Source organism: Peromyscus californicus, unplaced genomic scaffold, assembly GCF_007827085.1.
Source record: "Peromyscus californicus insignis strain IS unplaced genomic scaffold, ASM782708v3 Scaffold_20__1_contigs__length_68692818, whole genome shotgun sequence".
In the NCBI taxonomy this organism is placed as follows: Eukaryota; Metazoa; Chordata; class Mammalia; order Rodentia; family Cricetidae; genus Peromyscus; species Peromyscus californicus.
This window is the reverse complement of record NW_026294503.1, coordinates 44,467,595-44,490,317: the sequence shown is the minus strand read 5'-3', so window position 1 is coordinate 44,490,317 and position 22,723 is coordinate 44,467,595. Positions and strand designations below refer to the sequence as shown.

General features: G+C 46.6%; 1 protein-coding gene across 1 annotated transcript in view; it reads left to right on the top strand.

Annotated features, from left to right (window-relative positions):
* The window catches only part of Fam227a (family with sequence similarity 227 member A), a 59,444-nt gene that overhangs the window by 5,527 nt on the left and 31,194 nt on the right, over window positions 1-22,723 (top strand). Inside the window, exons 2-9 of the mRNA XM_052748361.1 lie at window positions 3,371-3,593; window positions 6,438-6,520; window positions 13,172-13,241; window positions 13,838-13,917; window positions 16,144-16,290; window positions 18,286-18,387; window positions 19,133-19,237; window positions 21,868-21,991. Coding sequence (XP_052604321.1) covers window positions 3,452-3,593; window positions 6,438-6,520; window positions 13,172-13,241; window positions 13,838-13,917; window positions 16,144-16,290; window positions 18,286-18,387; window positions 19,133-19,237; window positions 21,868-21,991 — 853 coding nt within the window. The 5' untranslated portion in view covers window positions 3,371-3,451. The remainder of the gene's footprint in view (window positions 1-3,370; window positions 3,594-6,437; window positions 6,521-13,171; window positions 13,242-13,837; window positions 13,918-16,143; window positions 16,291-18,285; window positions 18,388-19,132; window positions 19,238-21,867; window positions 21,992-22,723) is intronic.

The following is a 22,723-nucleotide window of genomic DNA, read 5'->3' as shown; positions in this document are numbered from 1 at the left end:
GCAGCCAGTGCTCTTAACCACTGAGCCATTTTTCCAGCCCCGAGATTTTTTTTTTCCAAAGATTTATTTATTTATTATGTATACAGTGTCCTGCCTACATGCCAGAAGAGGGCACCAGATTGAATTACAGATGGTTGTGCGCTACCATGTAGTTGGTAGGAATTGAACTCGGGACCTCTGGAGGAACAGCCAGTGCTCTTAACCTGTGAACCATCTCTCCAGCCCCATGCTTAGTTGTCTTAAAGATTGATTTTTTTTTTAAAAAAAAGATTTATTTATTTATTTATTATGTATACAGCATGTGTGCCTGCAGGCCAGAAGAGGGCACCAGATCTCTTTACAGATGGTTGTGAGCCACTATGTGGTTGCTGGGAATTGAACTCAGAACCTCTAGAGGAACAGCCAGTGCTCTTAACCTGTGAACCATCTCTCCAGCCCCATGCTTAGTTGTCTTAAAGACTGATTTTATTTTTATGTATGTGTGGGCACATGCCCACATGCAGATTGAGAAGAGGCTGGAAGAGGGCATCAAATCATGGGTGTGAGCCGTCCAACCTCGGTGGCCAGACACAAAGGCAGGTTCTCGACAAGAGCAGCAAGCCCTGAGCCGTTTTCCCAGCCCTCTGCTGTTGGTTCGTTTTTTATTTTTTATTTTAAATTAGATTTCTTTACTCATTGTGTTTGGGTGTGTGTGTGCCACAGTGCACATATCAAGGCCAAGGACAACTGTGAGAGTCAGGTCTCTCCGTGTACCATGTGAATCCCAGGAATCAAGTGCAGGTCACCTTTTCCTACTGAGTTATTGCCAGCCCATGCCCGGTGGCTTGGACAATTGTTTAAAAATAATATTTGTGTTTTAAGGGCTTTGTCTTGCAGATATTTTGCTACTGCAGTTGACTGCTTGGAAGACTTTTTTGTAGTTCTTTGATACTACCTGTTTTACATCCATTACCTTGATGGCGTTCCTTGTTCAAGCCTGTGGCCACCCGTCCTCCCCAGCTAGGACTTTACAAATAGGATTCATCAATTTAGGCAACACCATACTGCCACTGCTCAGGGAAGGTAATGATGTGGCCACCACAGCTGTTGATTTTTACACCTCCCTCCCCTTTTTACTGTCTCCTTTCCCCTCCCCCTCCCCCTTCCCCTTTTGGAAATGGTTTGGGAACTGGGCAGTGGAGGCTGAGTAGTCGAGGTGTGACTAAGTGAGCATGTGGAATAGGCCTTCTTTATACTGGCTTGCACAGCATGCCGCTGGCCCAGCTACATACACATTCTTTTCCCTTAAATGCATTACATTTATTTGTTTATTTATCTATTGGAATGGAGGAAGTGAGTGTTCCACAGCATGTATGTCAGGGGGTGAGGGAATGAGTTCTTTGTTTCCACCATTTGGGAGTCAAGGTTGTCGGGAATCAAACTCTGGTCATCAGACTTGGCAGCAAGTGTCCTATGCCTCTGAGCCATCCCCCTCACCCCCCCCCCCCCCCCCCGCCCCCTTTTAAAGACAGGGTTTCTCTGTGCATCCCTGGTGGTCCTGGAACTTACTTACTATAGCCCAGACTGGCCTTGAACTCAAAGATCCACCCGCCTCTGCCTCCCTCGTGCTGGGGTTAAAGGGGTTCACCACCACACCTGACCATGTGGAGCAGTCTTTGGTGGGAACTGGCGGTGTGGGGGTACAGAGGGAAGGAGACACTGGTGTGTCTGCTTAGCAGTTTCTACTCTCAGCCATTGGAGACTCGGAACTGTGCTCATACACTTGTTTTCAGTGGCAGAGTGACTGCTGAAGCATCATTGTGTTAAATTAATGCTGTCAAATTGGGATATTTTGTTTGATTTTGCATTGTTCTGGTATCTTAGCTCCTAATCAAGTATATGTGGTTTTTTTTCTTTACTTTTTTAGGTACAGCTGTAAGATACTTGTATATAGGAAATGTGCTATTCTTGCAGTCTTGATATTCAGGGTGGATTGTAAAATATGAATTTGGTGGACTGGGTACATGACTGGGTGGATAAGAGCGATCACCGTTCTTGCAGAGGACTTCACCTCACTGGCTAGCCCTCCTGCGCAGACTCAGTCTGCCCTTCTGGCATGCCCCAGGCTCTACCTGGTCCTGTCTTCAGGTAGACAGGTTCTCATCTTGTTGCTGAACTGTATCCCTGCATCACAACCCTGTCTCTGAGGATCTCAGATCCCATCCAACAAATAACCCTCTCATAGGTTATAAATAACCCCAGGCTTTCCATGTTATATACAGTTTTAACTTTTTAAGTGATTTATTTATTTTTGTTTTTGTTTTTCGAGACAGGGCTTCTCTGTGTAGCTTTGTGCCTTGCCTGGAACTCGCTTTGTAGACCAGGCTGGCCTGGAACTCACAGAGATCTGCCTGCTTCTGCCTCCCGAGTGCTGGGATTAAAGGCGTGTGTCACCATCACCCGGCTGATTTATTTATTTTTATTTTATATACGTTGGTGTTTTGCCTGCATATGTGTCTGTGTGAGAGTGTCAGATCCCCTGAACTGGAGTTACAGACAGTTGTGAGCTGCCATGTGGGTGCTGGGAATTGAACCTGGGTCCTTTGGAAGAGCAGTCAACTGCTGCACCATCTCTCCAGCCCCGCCATGTTATATTTTTAAGCTATGCTGCCACCATAGAAACTACATCTTTCACATGGTGGTTCACAACCACCTGTAACTCCAGTTCCAAGGGTTCCTGTTCCTGATGCCTCCACAGGGACCAGGCACTCAATTGCTACACAGACATGCATGCAAGAAAATACTCATTTTTAGAAAATAAAGTAGATCCTTTAAATAAAAAAAAAAAAAAGGGCTATACATGGGCCACGCAGTGGTGGCTGTGTGTCAAAAAATAAAATAAAATAAAAAAGCCATACATAGCCTCCAGTGCCTGTCCCCTAGCATTTGGGGGCAGAGACAGTGGAACCCAGGAGCTCTTCGGCCAGTCAGATTAGCTGAAAGGTGAGCTTCGGATTGAATAGAAGATCCTGCCTCTAAAAATCGGGTGGCAAGTGACAGAAGAGCTCTCCAGTGTCATTCTACACGTGCATCACTTATGCATATGTTTAAAAAATGGCAATCTCAAGGGTGAAGATTACTTTGATGACATGATGCAGATGTAAAGGATATGGTTATAGCAAGGCTACTGGGGGGAAGACAACTGCATAAAAGGGACAACTTTGAATAGATGTTTTGCATCAGTTTGGAAAAAAAAAAGGACTTCCCGAACAAAAACCTTTCTTCCTGCATACTTGTGTGTTAGGCGCCTTAGCATCCCTGCTCAGCAGGCTGTTGTGTGGGTCTTTCTGCTTTCGTTTTCTAAGATGGTTTATGCCATCTTTTATCCCAGCAGGCTGACTGAATAAAGAACAAGGTTGGAGTGGGAGAAAAGAGGAAACTTTTTGTCTGCCAGTTCACAAAAAACTGGAAAATGGACTTTGTCAAGAGAATGGACATCATCAATATCACCGCCTTGCCAATGATCCCATTGGACGAGCGCCTGGTGGTCTCTGCCAATTCACGGAAAGTACTGGAGAAGGCTTTGAGGAAGCAGTTGCAAGACAATCCACCCAGTATCCTTCAATGTTGTCACCCACAGTCAGACCACGTACATCTAACTGAGCCTTACCACTGCTGTGATGAGTGCCTAGGTTCATATATGTTACCTGTTAGCCCACGCTACGTACCATGGTCATTTTCTCTGAGTACTTAAGTCCTGTGTCACCTCTAAAGGAATGTGATGTTTTGAAGGGTTGTTCAACTTGAGGTTTTATATATATATATATATATATATATTTGGTTTTTCGAGACAGGGTTTCTCTGTGTAATAGCCGTGGCTGTCCTGGAACTCACTTTGTAGACCAGGCTGGCCTTGAACTTAGATAGATCCTCCTGCCTCTGCCTCCCAAGTGCTGGGATTAAAGGTGTGTGCCACCACCTCCTGGCTGAGGTTTATTTTTTAAGCAGAAGGAACTCCAAAGACAGTTGCCCAGGTTGTATCTGTTGAGAGAGGGAAAAAGTTTCTGATTGGCTCCCCTTACTTCTGCCTTTTTAAGAATTAGGGCTGTGGGGGGCTGGAGAGATGGCTCAGAGGTTAAGAGCACTGGCTGTTCTTCCAGAGGTCCGGAGTTCAATTCCCAGCAACCACATGGTGGCTCATAACCATCTGAAATGAGATTTGGCGCCCTCTTCTGGCCTGCAAGCATGCATGTAGGCAGAACACTGTATACATAATAAATAAATAAATCTTTAAAAAAAATTAGTGATGTTAATATAGTATAAAAAAAAAGAATTAGGGCTGTGAACATAATCAACAGCAACTAGGAAGTCAGGAGCTAGCCCTCTGTCCCCAGAGAGGTGAGCTCACCACCCAGATTCTTCATTTCCTCTGGTTGACCTCCCCTCTCCTCACCTGCTAGCCCTCCTACTCAGGCTCAGTCTGCCCTGCCCCTCTGGCATCCCCCAGGCTCTACCTACCCCTGCCCTCTCCCTGGTCCCACCTTCACTGAACCTCATCTCTCCCCTGAACCGTATCCCTGCATCACAAAATCCCGTCTCAGTCCATCCAGCAAACAGGCCTCTCAAGTTATAAATAACCCCAGGCTTTAAGCCTTGCTCCCACCAGGCAAACTGCGTCTTCCACTCCGCCTCTCCCTTTCCACATTCCTCTCCCAATCCCTTCCCAGGAGAGCAGCTAGAGTGAGCCTATCTGACTCTCTCGAGTCTTACCTTCTTGGGTCTCTTTCTAATGCCCTTCTTAATCCCACACTCAACTTGGCCCTGTCTGCGTCACATGTCCCTCTTGGTGTCTTGGCTTTCCAAGTGCCTTCCCCACGGGAAGAACACTTGAGGGTAATGGAAGGGAGAATGAGCCTGCTTTATGGAGAAGGAGTGGAGCGGCAGGATTATGAGGCTTACAGAGGCCGGGTCCTGGGAGACCCTGAGGCTAAGACGTGAAATGTAAAGGTGAAAAGGTAACAGCGAGGGTAGAACTGATCAGATTCAAAGAGGGGTTCCACTGAGAGCTGATGACAGCAGGTGCCCTGTGGCCCCGTCGTCCCACACCTGGAAATCTCTCTTAAAGAAATATCCCAGGGGCTGGAGAGATGCCCCCACCGTCAAAAGTGCTTGATATTTCAATTCAGTTACCAGCGCCCACCTCAAGCTGTTCACAGCCACCTGTATCTGTAACCCCAGGGGATCCGCAGGCACTGGCATGCACATGCTGCACATACATCACTCACAAACATATATGTACAAAATTAAAACATCTTTTTTTTTTTTTTTTTTTTTTTTTTTGAGACAGGGTTTCTCTGTGTAGTTTTGGTGCCTGTCCTGGAACTTGCTCTGTAGCCCAGGCTGGCCTCGAACTCACAGAGATCCACCTGGCTCTACCTCCCAAATGCTGGGATTAAAGGCCTGTGCCACCACCGCCCAACAACCCCCCCCCTCCACCTCCCCAAACCTCCCCACCCCCAGCTGAGACCTGAACCCAGGGCCTTGTGCTTGCTAGGCAAGCGCTCTACCACTGAGCTAAATCCCCAACCCCCAAACATCTTTTTTTTTTAAAAAAAGAAAAAGAAAAGAAATATTCCAAAATGTGAAACTTCCCCGTGGCCATGCTCACTCACCACAGCATTTTTTACCGTCGTGAGAGGCTGTAAGTGGGTTACAGAGCCACAGCCCAGCACTAAGGTATGTGTTCTAAGTGGCTCATGTGGTGTAACTAAAACAATATTGTAAACATTATCTGGCCATCAGGCGAGTTCTTTTGGAAGGGAAGTTGTGGAGGTGAACCAGGCACCCACTGACATTGTAGTTCTGCTTGCCCAAAACACTAGAAGGCAAGCTGGTACAGGGGCACACACCTGAGGCAGGAGGATCACTACATAGACATCCTGTCTTCCCCTGTCAAAAACTGAAACAAACAATACCCAGAAGGAACGTCCCCAAGACTCTAATGGAGAGGCTGAGGCAGTGTGGATGCCTTTTCCTTGATTAGTATTTCCCAGGGTGACTAACACAGGAAACTTACTTTCCGCCTCTGCCTCCTCTTTCTCTTCCCTTTTCTTGTCTTTGTTTGCGTGCTTGCTTTTTTCTCTTTTTGGTTTTATTTTTGACAGACTATACACACTCTAGGTTAGCCCAGAGATCACTTTGAAGTGCAGGCTGGCCTCAAACTCAAGGCAGTCCTCCTGCCTCAGCCCTCAAAGTGCTGGAATTACAGAGATGAGTGCTCATACCAGTCCATTGATTTTCATTTATAAAAGCCACTCACTTAAACAAGATGACGTCATGAATATTGGCAGAGGGAATGAACCAGAGATGGTGCAGCCTGGACCACCCTCCTGGCCGAGAGACCCTTCTGCTGCGTGCGACTGCCTCCTGGAGAGTTTCCTTAGCAGCTTGCCTCCCAGCATGCATTGTTGGCTCCATGAGCCAGGTGAACCAGAGGATTACTGAAATAGACCTGGACTCCAGCCTGTTGACCAGCACCTCGGTGAGTTAAAGCAGATGCCGGAGCCGAGGCAAAGGCCTTTAGGAACAAAGGGTCCTAGGGAGGGTCATCAAGGCGTCGCCCTGAGGGCCGCGCATCTCCCAAGGCCTGTTTGTACAGCTGAGATTTCAAAGTTCACTCTTTAAAAATTAGCAAACTTAAAAAAAAATGTATGTGTGTGGTCTGTATGCCACCTGTGCGTGGGTGCTTTTGGAGGCCAGGAGAGGGCATTGGATCCCCTGGAGCTGGGGTTACAGGTGGTTCTGAGCCAGTGTGGAGGATGGGTACTGAGCTCAGGTCCTCTGAAAGAGCAGCAAGTGCTCTTAACTGCTTAGCCATCTCCCCAGCTCCAGCAGGCTGCTTCTTCTTCTTCTTCTTTTTTAAATTTTTTAAAAAATATTTTTTAAACTTTATTTTATGTGCATTGGTGTGAGGGTGTCAGATGCCCTGGAACTGGAGTTACAGACAGTTGTGAGCTGCCATATGGGTGCTGGGAATTGAATCTGGGTCTTCTGGAAGAGCAGCTAGTGCTCTTAACCACTGAGCCATCTCTCCAGCCCAGGCTGCTTCTTTTTTCTTTCTTTTTTTTTTTTTTTCTTCCCGAGACAGGGTTTCCCTGTTTAGCTTTGGAGCCTTTCCTGGAACTCACTCTGTAGCCCAGGCTGGCCTCAAACTCACAGAGATCCACCTGCCTCTGTCTCCCGAGTGCTGGGATCAAAGGCGTGCGCCACCCCTGCCTGACTTGGAGAAATCCTTTGTTGGATGTGCCTTTTGCAAATATTTAACCCCAATCTGCAGCTTGTCGTTTCGTTGATTGACAGTGTCTTTGGAAGAACAGATGTTAAAAATGTTCATGACTGTTCACTTCATCCTTGGCCTTTGGTGTCATGTTGAAAGTCGTTGTCCGTCCCAGGACCATTCGGGAGCTCAGACTTTACCCGCTATGGTTTCAGAGTTTTACCTTTACGTTCGGGACAATCGCCTGTCTCCAGTTGGTTTTTGTGACTCCTGCAGTTTCCACCTCTGTTCACCCATCCTGAGCTCCCGGCAGCGCGTCAGTAATGGAGTAGGGTCTCCAGGGGTACCCCAAAGTTGCTGCCTCTGGGATCCTGCTTCAGTGAGTTGATCCCCTGTCTCTGCCCACCTTTTCAGTTTGGGGCAGCCACCTGCTCTGTAGCTGCAGTTCCCACAGTTCTGAGAAAAGCTCTTGATGTTTCAGCATGTTCAGACTTGCAAGGGCAGAGTGGTGACTGTGGGTCCCTTACCTGATGGCCTGGAAACCAGAAGTCTGAAGATTAATTTGGTTTCATTTTTACTTTTAAGTCTTTTTTTTTTTAAGACTTTATTTTTTTTCCAGAGCTGAGGACCGAACCCAGGGCCTTACGCTTGCTAGGCAAATGCTCTACCACTGAGCTAAATCCCCAACCCCATTTATTTTATTTTTGGTTTTTCAAGACAGGGTTTCTCTGTGTAGTTTTGGTGCCTTTCCTGGAACTCACTTTGTAGATCAGGCTGGCCTCGAACTCACAGAGATCCGCCTGGCTCTGCCTCCCGAGTGCTGGGATTAAAGGCGTGCGCCACCACCACCCGGCTTAAATCTAAAGCCCTTCCATAATTCTCAAACATACGGAGAAACACAGACCCATGGCTTGCTGGTCAGTGCGGGGCTCTTCTGCTGGCCGTTGTCCCAGGCGCTCCCCAGGATTCCCGCGCATGTTGTCTTTTCCCGTTTCACTTTTTTTTTTTTTTTGGTTTGGTTTTTTCTTTGTTTGTTTGTCTTTTATTTTTTCAAGACGTGGTTTCTCTGTGTAGCCCTGGCTGTCCTGGAACTGTGTAGATCAGGCTGGCCTCAAACTCACAGAGATCCACCTGCTTCTCCCGAGTGCTGGGATTAAAGGCGTGTATCAACACACCTGGCTCATATTTTAAAAATTTTAACTAGCCAATTAATATATGCTGTTCCATAATATTCAGACTGTCTATAAGTGAAAAGTGAAAGCTACTCTTTTCTCGACAACTTTCCTCCCTCGAGGTAGCCATTGCTATTCCTATGCCATGGATTCTTCCAGAACTTTTATAGGTTATTATTTTCACAGGTACTACATTCCTTTGGGTTATTATTTTTTTCTGTCTGTTAAAAATATACATAAGCAGGATCATGCTGTAAATACTCTCTTACAGCCTGCTTCTGTTTTTACTGATTTATTCATTGATTTATTTATTTTTAGAATAAATACCTTCTTGGGGACTTTTTTTAGTCAGTGCTATTGGCTTCATAGTATTCCAAAAATTGGATATAGCATAACCAATTTATTTTCTAATAATAAGTATCTCAATGGTATTTTAAATTATTTATTTAGTTAGTTTATGTGCGTTGATGTTTTGCCTGCATATTGTCTGTATGAGTGTGCCAGATCCTCTGGAACTGGAGTTATAGACAGTTGTGAGCTGCCATGTGGGTGCTGGAAATTGAACCTGGATCCTTTGGAAGAGCAGCCAATGCTCTTAACCACTGAGGCATCTCTTTATAATATAAATAAATATTTTTATTTATGTGTGTGTGCCATGTATGTGCAGGTGCCCAAGGAGGCTAGAAGAGGACTTTGGACTCTCTGGAGCTGGAGTTACAGGCAGCTGTGAGCTGCTGTGTAGGTGCTGGGATCTAAACTCGGTCCTCTGGAAGGACTCTTAACTGCTGAGCCTTCTCTCCAGCCCTTCCTTGGCATTGAACATAGTGAACATATGAACGTTTCTGGGCATGGGCTTTAGGCCTTGGTCTAGTTTGCTTCTTGTTGCTGTGAAAAAACACTTACCAAAAGCAACTAAGGGGAGAAAGGATCTGTTTTCTCTTATGGCCTACAGTCTATCACTGAGGGAAGTCAAGGCAGGAACCTGGAGGCAAGAACTGGAGCTGCTTACTGGCTTGCTTTTCATGTCTCACTCAGCTGCCTGGCTTCCTTCCTTAGATGTTGCTAAAGTTTTCCTGCCTGGCCCACAGTCAGGACAAATCTCTCTCACCTGCCAGTCCCACAGCCGCTCAGACCCAACCAAGTAAACACAGAGACTTATATTGGTTACAAACTGTATGGCCGTGGCAGGCTTCTTGCTAACTGTTCTTACAACTTAAATTAATCCATTTCCATTAATCTATACCTTGCCACATGGCTCGTGGCTTCCCAGCATCTTCACATGCTGTTTCTCATCGTGGCGGCTGGCAGTGTCTCTCTGACTCAGCCTTCCACTTCCCAGCTTTATTCTCCTCCTTGTCCCGCCTATACTTCCTGCCTAGCCAATGGCCAATCAGTGTTTTATTTATTGACTAATCAGCAACACATTTGCCATACAGAACATCCCACAGCACTTCCCCCATTTTTTTTTCCAAAAAGGAAGGTTTTAACCTTAACAAAGTAAAATTATATATAATTTGGGCATAGCTTCTCTTACTACTTCCTGCTGGAGGGGGGCGCTGTATCTTATGGGGATACAAAGAAAATTTTAGAATAATGGAATAGTCCATGAGGGTGTATTGTCTGAGCCAGTTGCCTTCAAATCGTTCTGGATATTGGGTCATCTGGGCCATGGTGTCATTGGAAACCTTTCAGGGGGTCTTGGCTGGTCAAACCTGATGTATCTTAATCTTGAACAAATCCATAGCCTCTGGCTTTCTGTGGGAACAAAAGCAGAGACTCTTTTCCAAAGCAACATATCCTTATATCCAAATTTTGAAGTCAAGGTACCTTTAAAATATATATTTTGGCATAACTCAACAGCTTTTACAATCAAATGTTTTTCTGCAGTTAAAAATCCCAAAGACAACACAATCCAGATTCTCTGTGTAATATTCATTTTTACGTGGCTTATTTTTTATACTACCTTTACTGTCTCTTTAAAGACTTTATTTTTAAAAACTATTTATTTCTTTATATAACTGTATATGTTCCTTTTTCTTTCTCTTTCAAGCCTACGTACATTTTTACACACATTGTAAACTATTACATCTGAATCTGTCTTATTGTGAATCTATTGACTTAAACTGCAGCAGCTGTGGCTGCTGGCTCCAACCAACTCAGCTTCCCAACATGGCAGTGGTAAGTTTACCACCAGCTCTGGGAGCTATCGTGGGTCTATGCTTTTATCCAAGCAGCATGTAGCCCAAAAACCTCTTTTTTTGTTTTGTACCTGCAAAGGCTAAATCCACCACGCAGCTTAATATGCCACTTGCAGAGGCCTCATTCCCACCAAACTGCAGGTCGAGCGCGCACACCAGAAACCCACAAGTAGCTCAAACCGGCAGCTGCCACTCATTTGAGAGAGACAGTTAGGAAGCTGTTTTTAGCTCCGTTTTAGAATCTATTCTTAGGTTTTTAGGTGGAAACTCTTGCCACCACGTTGGACGCCATTTGTAGATGTAACCAACCTTCTTATTAAATAAGAAACACAGAACCAATGCAAAGAAGAAAGCCAAGAGGTCAGAGCTAAGAGCTAAAACCTTACCCTTCCTCCTGCGGTGGTCCTACCTCTCCGAACCAGAGCTACCCCTGTGTTAAAGTCTTTATATAGAGTTCCTGTTCTGCCTTCTCATTGGTTGTAAACCCAACCACATGACTGCCTCCTCACGGCCTGTCTGTATAGGCCTCCATGTTTTCCATAATTGGTATTGATTAAAGGCATGTGTATCCAATAATGGCTGTATCCCTGAACACACAGAGACTGACCCAGCTCTGCCTACCAAGTGCTAAGATTACAAGAGTACACCACCACTGCCCTGCTTTCCTATGGCTTGTTAATAGCTCTGACCCCCAGGCAACTTTATTTATTAACCTACAAATAACATTTTAATACAAATAAAATATCACCATACTTAGATTTATTTTATTTTATATGTATGACTGTTTGCCTGCATGTATGTAAGTGTACCATGTGTGCCTGGTGCCATCAGAGGCCAGAAAAGACATTGGATCCCCTGGAACTGGACTTATGGATGGTTGTGAGCCTCCATGTAGTTGCTGGGAATTGAACCTGGGTCCTCCGAAAGAGCAACAAGTTCTCTAACGCACTGAGCCATTTCTCCAGCCCCTCGGTTTGCTTTCTCATACAACCCAGAACCACCTGCCCGGGGGTGTCACTGCCAGCATCAACCATTAGTCAGGAAAATATTCCACACATATACCCACAGGCCAATCTGATGGAGGTTCCCTCTTCCCAGATGGCTCTAGTTTGTGTCAAGTTGACAAAAAAAAAAAAAAAAAAAAAAGAATCACCACAGGGCTCATTTGCATATGTCTGCAGAATACAGCCCTAGAAGTAAAAGTTTTCAGTGGAATAAATATAGTCAAATTCCTTTTAAAAAATTAAATGAGAGAGAGAGAGAAAGAGAGAGAGAGAGAGAACGAACATGCGTGCTTGCCATGGCACACATGTGAGGTCAGGGGACAGCTTGTGGGAGTCAGTTCTCTCCTTCCCTCATGTGGGTTCCAGGAACCAAACTAAGGTCATCATAAGGCTCTGTGAAAGGCACCTTTATATGCTGAGCCATCTTGCCGGCCCCGATTTTCTTTTCATACAAGCGAAGCCATTCTTTATGAATGAGGAGAGGACCACTAGCGTCAGTTCCCGGCCCACGTCTGAGCTGGGATTGGAATTCAATTGTGAATAGCAGTGGAGAACATGGACAACTCTCCCTGGAATGATTCTGTGCATGGACGTATTCATGTGAGGAGGGAACACTAGGTGTGTGACCTTTCCAGGCAGACTGCTGGTCTAAAATTCCTGCCAGACAGTTCTCTTGAATTCTGACTGGAGGAAAATGACCCTCAACATCCGGTAAAAGGCCTGACACTATATCCACCTACCTGAGGGCGTTCACAGGGATCAGATGAGTTGTAACACATGCCCGACCTAGTTGGGGCTTAGAGGGACACCTGGTGACAGCAGGGACCGTGTATGTCTGAGTGCACATGAAGGAAGTCTGCGTAGATCTGTCTACTGTTACCTTTATGTACCCGACTTGACTGTGAGGTCACTTCTACCATCCCAGAACCTGTCCTGCCGGGTGACACAGCCAGCACTCCCACAGACAACTCTCCCCAAGCACAGCTAGCCCCTCACAGACCATTCGTGCATCTTGAGGGCCACTAACATTCACTTATCATTCTTTTTCTAAGGTGAGGGTGGGGAGCATCAGAGATACAGTGGGCTCTGGTGAGAGGTCCAGGGTATACTGATTGATAACAATGTTAGCCCCTAGTAAGCACCTGTTCGACAGCTCTGTGCTGTTGTGAAAACACACTGAATATTTTCTCCAGGTCCTTCGAGGGACCATGGAAGGTAGGTATTATTATTACCTTCTTATAGAAAGATTGCACATGTGTACCTGTGGGTTACAGTCAGAGCCCTGTCTGCATCCTGTGCTCCTCAGAAGTGGAGCCAGGAGAGCAGCGTAATGCAAGGGTACAATGGCACCCTGTTGGTGGCACCGATGGCCAAGGTCCCTATCACCCAGGGGGAGGAGAAGAGGTACTTGGCTCCTCTTTCAGGCTTTTGGATGCCAGTAAGGGAAAACTCCCATCCCTGACCCCTGTCCTCTTCCCTGGCCTTACATCAGTCTCTAATGCCCTCCCCCCCCTTTTTTTCTTCTTCTTCTGGTTTTTGAAGGCAATTGAGGAATATGAGTTGGAGAAGAAGTCTTTAAAAGAGAAAACTCACGGCAGCCCGGGAGACAAAGGCAAAAAATCCTTTCTCAGCCTGAAAAGTGTTTTTGTGGGGTTTGATTTTTGATTTTTTTTTAAAGTTTAGTTTCTTTTTAGTGTTTTTGTTTTGTGGTGCTAGGCATGGATCCCAGAGCCTGTACATGCTAAGCACACGCTCTGCCACTGAAGTGGACCCCAGTTTTTGTTTTTGTTTTTGTTTTTTAATCTTTGAAATGCAATTGAGTAGGAATCCAGAGTTCTACCTGAGGATACTTTTTTGTCCTCTTCTGTAGTAGCCTTCCATCAAACTGGACATTGGCCAAGGAAGGAGGGAGGGATGGGATCACGTGGGACTGGCTGTCTGCTAGGTGGCACATCATGCCAGGTGCTTCGATCCCCGTCCCTTCATAAATCCCACCTGGTGGCGCCATCGGGTGTATCTGACCCAGGAGAGTCCTGCTAGGAAGAGGAACTTGCCTAGCACAGTGTCCTGTCTTCCCTGCGGCTTCTAGACAGATAGGCCAGGACCTGGCCGTCTGCTGGTCACCAGGCAGCCCTCCCCAAGAGTCTTAGCTCTCAGTAGCAGGTGCAACCACCACCCCTCATGTCTGACCTTCTCCTCCCTTCTTAGTCAAGCAACCAAAGGAAGAGCTGCCGATAACCTGCAAAGGCTCAGAGCTCCGGAATGCCAAGTTGATCCTGTCCAAAAGGGTAAGAGGCCGCGCTGTTGCTTCCCAGTGGTTTCTGTTATGCACAAAACGGGTTTTATTCCTCAGGCAGGAAGATTTGGTGCCTAGACAGTGATTCATAGAGAAAGTGCAGGGTTCGCTTTTTCAAAGATCTGGTGATACTTTAACTTTAAAATTGCTCACGTCACTCTTGAAAGGGCAGAACCCAACCCAGCCTTGGCAACAAGAGTGTTGCAGATTCCTGTGTCTGTTACTGTGAGATCTGAGGCATCTCCGCTTAGAAAAAGGGTCCTCCAGCTTTGCTGTGATGGTGCCGCACAACTCCGTGTGTCCTCTACACAGGAGGTTCCCATGTCTCCACTCTACTCACCAGCCAGGCTGGTGCTGGTGATCACTGCAGACATGCCAGGAAGCTGAGATGACGGTCCCGGGTCATGCAGCGTGTCAGAGGAAAGGCATGGCTTTGCTCTCAGTTCTCCAACCCAGGGCCAGCCCCCCTCTATTGCCAGCAAGTCCCATCTACAGCTGTCCTTGTCAAGGTTCATTTCCACAGGCTGGGCTTGTGGCTCAGGGGTAGGGTGCTTGTCTAGCATGCACAAAGCCCCCGGGTTCTGTCTCCAGCATTGCAAATTTTTTTTTTATTGCAAAAGGAACCCCCAAAAGCTGGTTATTTAAACTATACAGATCACTTGTACCCAAAGCCTTAGGAAACATTATCTTTTCTGAAAAAATTTTACTATATTTATTTTGTGTGTCGGGGGGAGGGGGTGCACATGCCATGGCATACATGCAGAGGCCTAAGGACGACATGCAGAAGTCAATTCTCTCTTCTACCTGTGAGTCCCAGGGCTTGAACTCGGGTCGTCAGACTTGGCAGCTGGCATCTTTACTCACTGACCCATCTCGATTGCTTCTGTTTCCATTACTTTTTTTATAACTTTGAACTTCGTAAATTCCAAAACAGCATGAAGCCTGGTGCTGGACTCTGTAGTGAAATTGCCTAGCATGCCATTGATGGGGTCTGGGTGGGTACAGATGTCCTGCCTGAGGTGGCACATGGAGTAAATGGCAGAGTGACCTCTGATTCAGGATCAGCAGTCATTCAGCAAGCTGCTCTCTCACGGTCCCCTCCCATAGCCAGGTCATAGAAAGTGAACAACTAGCCCTTCACAGTAGGTGCAGTAGGGTGATGGTAATTGGACCCCACACTCCACTCTCCTGCATTTTCCTGTATTATTATTATTATTATTTTACCAGCTGTCATGTTTGAGTTTGGTTATAAAAATTAATTTAATGATACATACTCAGTAATGAGATATATTGAGACAGTTACATCCTTTGATAAAATATTACTGTTTTAAGAAAATCATGCTAGCGGGGTAGTGGTGGCACATGCCTTTAATCCCAGCACTTGGGAGGGAGAGGCAAGCAGGTTTTCTGAGTTTGAGGCCAGCCTGGTCTGCAGAATGAGTTCCAGGACAGCCAAGGCTACACAGAGAAACTCTGTCTCAAAAATCATGCTAAATAAATGACCCGAAGGGGAAGGTATGTGCTCTAAGATATTAATGACAGTAATATTGAAAGTAATCAGGGAGAAGTCAATTAAACTGTAGCAGTTTAAATGGTTTTTGGGGGTTTTTGTTTGTTTTTTGGTTTTTCGAGACAGGGTTTCTCTGTGTAGCTTTGCGCCTTTCCTGGAACTCACTCGGTAGTCCAGGCTGGCCTCGAACTCACAGAGATCCGCCTGGCTCTGCCTCCCGAGTGCTGGGATTAAAGGCGTGCGCCACCACCTCCTGGTTTGAATGGAAATTTTGAGAACAGTACACACACACACACGCGCGCACACGCACACACACGCGCGCGCGCACACGCGCGCACACACACACACACACACACACACACACACACACGCACACACACGCACACACACGCACACAGACCCTGGAGTAATCTAGAATAAGGTTAGATGACTAAAGTAGAAGGTAAACGTGTGTATGTGCTGGAGAGACAGGTGAGGGGGAGGATTAAAATAGCAAATGTATTTGGAAATCTTTGCTCAGAGCCTTTATGGAAAACAGCTGATGTGAGCAGATGTTGGGGAGCGGTGCTAGGGTTGGGAAGCCCTGGTTTGCTCCCTGTCTATGAGTCTGTCGCACTGTCTGTGTGTCGAAGGGGAAGGCATGTTATTGTTTTAAACTGTCAAGATGATGGACCCCATTTTCATAGTGTGCTTTTTGTTTTTCTTCAGAAAACAGCAGATAAGAATCTGCTGGCAGAACTGCACCAGCATCCCCAGTTTGACGAAACTAGGCCCAACAAGCTTCCCAATGGCGTGGACTTCTGTGACATGGTGGGCAACGTGATCCGATCTGAGAAAAATCCCCTTAGTGGCAAGGTAAGGAAGAGGGCAGGAAGTCAGCTGTGCCCTGGCTGTGCATGTGTGTGTGTCAAAGTCAGAGGACACTCTGGGAGAGGGACGGAACCTGGTCATCAGTATTGGCAGACATGCTTTTAGCTGCTGAGCCATCCTGCCAGCCCGTGCAGTGGGCCTTGATCATGTGTCCTACTTAAAAACAAACTGGAGCCTGTACCTTCACAGATACGTGTCTGTCTGTGGGCCATCTGCTGTTCTGTCAGCAGCTCTATGGCACACTGGTAAGTCTGACTTCTATGACTTTCTAGTCAGAACAGTTATGGCTTCGGTGTGAAGTGTCCCCCAACAAGGCTCATGCGCTAAGGGCTTGTTCCCACATGTGATGTTCCGAGGGAGGGTTTGGGGAAGTGATTGGCCATGAGGCCTCTGCTTTCAGCACTGGTGTGCTGATGGAGTCCTCATTTGGTGATGTAATGGGGATTCTGTCAGTTGCTTTTCTCACCGCTGTGACAGAATACCTGATGGAGACGACTTAAGGAAAGAAAGCTTTATTTATTTATTTATTTATTTATTTATTTATTATTTCTGTCTTTGAGAGCTCATGGTGTCAAAGAGATTTTTAGTACATCATGGTGGGGTGGCAAGGCCGAATGGATCTGTCTCTGTCTATGGCAGTGGGAGGTGGTGGCTGCTTGTTTACATGGCAGTGGATAGGAAACAGAGCAGACAGTAGACTGGAACTAGGGTTAGGCTAGGCACCTTGAGAGCTGTGCGTGTATAGAGCTTTGGAGGGAAGAGTGATGATACCCAACAATGCCACCTGCATGGGTGAGTCAATGCCAGAGGCAGGCGACAGCTATGTGGAGGTCTGCAGAGGGAAGACGCTCAGAGCGCTCTTAGTGGCCGTGTAGCTGGATTTCTCTATGTAGCTTTGGTGCCTTTCCTGGAACTCACTCTGTAGCCCAGGCTGGCCTCGAACTCACAGAGATCCACCTGGCTCTGCCTCCCGAGTGCTGGGATTAAAGGCGTGCGCCACCACCGCCGCTGCCACCACCACCGCCCAGCTGGTCTCTTCATCTTTTATGGTTACATAATCTCTTTCCCCGAAACAGCTCTGGTCATTGGTCATTGATCCATTAGCTCTTAACTGGTCAGCCTTCCATTCCTGGGACTCACATGTCAGCTGCACTCACTGCTGTGTGCGCACGCGCACACACACACACACACACACACACACACACACACACACACACACACACACACAGAGCCGTCTCCTTGTCTCTCTTTATCTCTCCTCTTCCCTTCTTTTCTTCTCCTCCCCTCCTCCTCCCCCTCTTCCTGGCTCCTTCCTGCTGCCTGGCTATGCTGAGTCAGTCCCACCTGAGTGAGATGAAGAGTGAGGTGTGTTAGCCAGTAACAGACACACAGGCATCATTCCGTAATATGTATATGATATGGTGGGGACAACACAAGATAAAGCTTTGCTCCTCTGAGTTTGTGAATAATGGTTTTAATTTTTGACTCGTGTATATTTATTACTGATTCAGTAGACTCCCGTGGCTCTACCCTTGCATTTGTGGAATAGCCACACAGTTTTGCAACTGCTGCTGTTCAGCCGTGAGAGGGAGGGGTGCCTGGGTGCCTCCATCTAGAGTTGTGGGTTCCTAGTACTGGCTCTGGCACTTGCTGGTCATATTCCTTTGGGTAAATCCTTTGAGCTCTGTGGTCCTCAGTGTCCTGAACTGCGGGGCCTCAGTTTCCGAGTCCGTGATAATAATGTGGGCTCCAAGATTCCAGCTAGGTTAAGAGAAACTGTCATGTCATTTGTCATCGGGCCATGAAAATCATGAGGACTCACTGGAAGCTTAGGGGCCTTTTTTGTTTGTTTTCATGGTTAGGGATTCAGCCCTCAGGAGGCTGAGGCAGGAGAATCACAAGCTCCAGGCATCTTGAGCAACAATAGCAGTAACAATAACAATGACCACAATACTAATGGGAATTTTGTTTCTTTTCAAGTCTTACTGTTCAGACAGAGAATTAGAGAAGTTTCTGTCTTCTCCGTCCTTCAGCGCCATCTGGCTGGACAGCTTTTGGTGGATATTTCACGAACGGTACCAGGTAAATGTGAATCCCCATCTCCTCCCTCGCTTATCTTGCTTTCCTGCGGAACAGAGCCCTGTCTTTAGCATGGGCAACAAGTCCCTCTGTTCCATGAGTCACCTGTGCAGACAACCTGTGACCTCCCTCCGCAGGCCCTGCCCGTGTACCTGAACTTTTGCTGTTACACAGTGCCCTGCAGCTCCCCTGCTAGTGGCTCCAGACAGGGGTGAGAGGAGTGCTTGGGACCTCCTGGCCCAGAGTTAGGGGGTTTTCTTCCCTGACACTCCACGCGTGCTTATGTGGACAGCAGGCAAGCAGCTCATTCCTCAAAGCATAGGAAGCTAACTCTCCAGATCAGTGGTTCTCAACCCATGGTTGCCACCCCTTGGGGGGGGGGGGTCATATGACCTTCCACAGGGGTTGCATATCAGATATTTGCATTACAATTCATAACAGTAGCAAAATTACAGTTATGAAGTAACAATGAAAATAAGCTTATGGTGGGGGTCAGCACAGCATGAGCTACTGGATTAAAGGGTCGTAGCCTGAGGTCGAGAACCACTGCTCTGGAGAGTAAGGTTCTGACCACTGAGAGCAATGCTTTGCCTGAATTGCAGACCCACGCCAGCTGTGGTGGTGCGATTCCAGACCAGCCTGGGGTCACCTGGTGAGGCCATGTTTGCTAAAACAACAGACAGAAAGCATGGTAGCCCTTGGCAGCTGCAGCAGGCATACTGATACTTGTCTGTCTCTCACCTGGTAGCCAAACAAGGAGATCCAGCACAAACTGTTTGACCGAATAGCCCAAAATTACGCCATCCTGCTGTTCAAAATGGTCCGGACTCACTATGAAGAGGCACTCATAAAAGTGAGTGTCACCTGCCGCTTAGAAAGCACCTTTGCTGGCAGGAAAATGCTCCAAACAGACTTTCCATAAAGGAGTGATAAGTACCCGTGCCCGAGCTTATAATTAAGCCATTGCAAAGAAGTATGACTGAGTCCTACACTCACTGGGGAAGATGTAACAATATATTTTGAGTTGGGGAAGGGGAAGCAAGTTATTCAGTGCTTTAAAATGATGTGTATATAGGAGACACACACTTTGGAACAAACAATTCAGTTCATCATAATTTGCATCTCTGGCAGTGACCCCGTGAGTTAATATTACAAAAGGTGACAAGCCGTTATAATTTGTGTAAGTACGGTCTGTGGTGTGTATACAATGATGAAATCACCTATTGATGCAGTTCTCAATGTATTCTCACCATTAGATGGTGACACAACTCTGTGTGTATATGCGCACACATGCACACCCAAGAATAGAAAACAAATCTGGAAAATATCTGCTGAGTTCTTAGCAATGGCGAGTGGGGTGCTAAGAGATTTCATTTCTCTATTTTTTTTTTAAATTAAAACTTCTTTATTTATGTGTGTGGGTGTTTTGCCTATGTATCTGTGTGTGCCGTGTGCACATAGTGCCAGCAAAGGCCAGAAGGGGGCCTTGGATCCCCTGGAACTGGAGTGACAGTTGTCTGTAAGCTGCCCTGTGGGTGCTGGGAATTGAACCTGGGTCCTCTGGAAGAGCATCCAGTGCTCTTAACTGCTCCACCATTCTTCTATCCCCTTTACTATTCTATTTCATGTTTCTATAGTATTTGAATAAGCTTGTAATGTTAAAATGAGAAGTGTAAACACATGTCTACCTTTTCTGCGGATGCGTATATGACCTAAAGAGATTGTTGGAAGAAATGTGTCAATATTTAGATCATTTGCAGGTGAGGAAGGACAGTGTAAACATGATCCAGGAGAAGCAGCCATAAAGCAAAAGGCTGATAGATTGAACTATGTATCTATATGTATGTATATTGGACTATGTAACTATATATCTATATATAAAGCTATATAGCTTTATATATAGATATATAGGTATATAGATATATAGTGAGACAAGGTATCACTCTAACCCAGTCTAGCTTCAAACTGACTATGTAGTCTTGACTAGCCTCAAATTCTCCATCCTCCTGCCTCAATCTCCAAGTGATAGGATTACAAGCCTGTGTCACTACACCTACCCATTGACTGTATAGTTTTTTGGAACTACTACACACAAAATTAAGATGCAAATAACAGTCTATACAGAAATACTGGTGGCATTTTTTTAGATTTGTCTTTGTATGAGTGTTTTGCCTACATGTATGTCTGTGCACCATGTTCATGCCTGGTGCCTGTGGAGGTCAGAAGGTGGCACTGGGGCCCCTGGAACTGAAGTTGCAGATGGCTGTGAGTTGCCTTGTGGGTTCTGGGCATTGAAACTGGCCCTTCTGTAAGAGCAGCTAACGTTCTTTTTTTTTTTTTTTTTGGTTTTTTGAGACAGGGTTTCTCTGTGTAGCTTTGCGTCTTTCCTGGATCTCACTCTGTAGCCCAGGCTGGCCTCGAACTCACAAAGATCCACCTGCCTCTGCATCCCGAGTGCTGGGATTAAAGGTGTGCACCACCACCGCCTGGCGCAGCTAACGTTCTTAATCACTGTGCCAACTCTCCAGCACCTGGTAGTGTGTCTGTCACACAGCATAAAGAACTGTTGCAAATCAGTGAGAAAAATTCAACATCTTGGGACTGGGGAGATGGCTCGGCAGTGAACAGCCCTTGTTGCTCTTACAAAGACATGGGTTTAGTTCCCAGCACTCATATGGTAACTTATAACCATCTTAAACTGCAGTTCCAGGGGATCCTATGTATTTTCCTGACCTCTGCAGGTACCCAGCATACATGTGCTACATGAACATATATACAGGCAAAACACTCAAGTCTAAAACAAATTTAAAAAATCGGACATCTCATAGATCCATGGATAAAAGTACAAAAATGAGAAATTTACCAAGAAAGAAGTATGGATAGGAGAAAAATTTAGCCACAAAACAAAATGGAAATAAAAATAATAATTGAACACCCTTGGAACTGGGGGTGTAGCCCAGAAACAGAGTACTTTTCAACATGTGTGAGGTCCCAAGTTCAGTTTCCAGCATCACACAGAGAAGAGAGGAGAGGACCCCCTTTTAAACTTTGTACAGTGGTTCACTCCTATAGTTAATTCCAGCGTTCAGGAGACTGAGAGAGGATTTTCATAAGTTCTTGGGCTGCATGGTGAGTCCTCATCTCATTATTTGGGGGAGACAGTGATAGGGAGATGCATGTGTATGTTGGTGTAGACATCTCCATGTCTTGGTATTTCCTGGCCTGTGCTCTGAGCAGAGTGTAGACGCACTGAGCGGTAGAACACTGTGGAGGCATGCCAGGGGAAGGTGGAGGTTGCTGACTGAGCAGAGCCTAGTTCCTGAGGAGCATCCTGGTGACATCTGGGGATGGGGAGACAGCCCAAGACAGAAAGGAAGGCAGCCTGGCGCTGGGAAGGAATTTGGTCCCAGGTTCTTGGCTCAGCCAGGGCTCTTCTCTGAGAGCAGAGGCACCGGGACTGATGCTGAGCTCTGCTTCTCCCAGAGGCTCCCGTCGCTCCTGAGCAAAGCCCTGTACACCAGCTTCTGCTGCTGCTTCCCCCAGTCCTGGTTCAACACCCACGAATTCAAGTCGGAGATTTGTAACACGATGGGCCTGTGGATCTCAGGTGAGAGGGGAGGGGCTTTCTACCCACTAGGGAAGGAAGTTAGTTCAAAAATGTTTTCTACTGGAGGCTGGGTGTGTTTTTTGGCTGCCTAACGCTCTGCATCACGACAGCTTTCCTGTTCTCTCCTTGACAGTGAAGAGTCTGAGCTTGGTGCTGCATGCCTGTATCCCTTGTGTTTGAGAGGCTATAGCAGGGATTTTGAAGGTTCAAGGCCAGCCTGAACTCATGGCAAGACCCTGCCTTAAAAAACTCAATGAATATCGCAGCCAAAATGAACTATAAAGAAAGTTAAAGCTGGGCATGGTGGTGCAGTCTCAGCACTCGGGAGGCAGAAGCAGGAAGATTGCTATGAGTTTGGGTCAGCCTGGGCTACAGGGCAAGTATCAGTCCAACCAGAGTTACTTAGACCCATCTCAGAACACCAGAGAGGAAGAGAGAGGGAGAGAGGGAGTTGAGCTGCAGTCCCTAGTCCCCTTTCCTTCTAGAAAGTTCGGAAACATGGCTGCCTGATCAGAGTCTGTGTTTCACCTCATCTGCAGGGAGCAAGGCAGCAAGTACCGGTTCAGCCCTGTTATCCATGTTCCCGTCACCCCAGAGCAGCATGGTCCATGTGGCCAGCTCCACGCTGGCTTCGCAGCAACTTCACTCCTTTCCCCACTTCGCCTTCTCAACCTAGAACCTTCCTGAGATCGCTGAATGCTGCTCTTTATCGTGAGATTTTTGCTGGCTAGA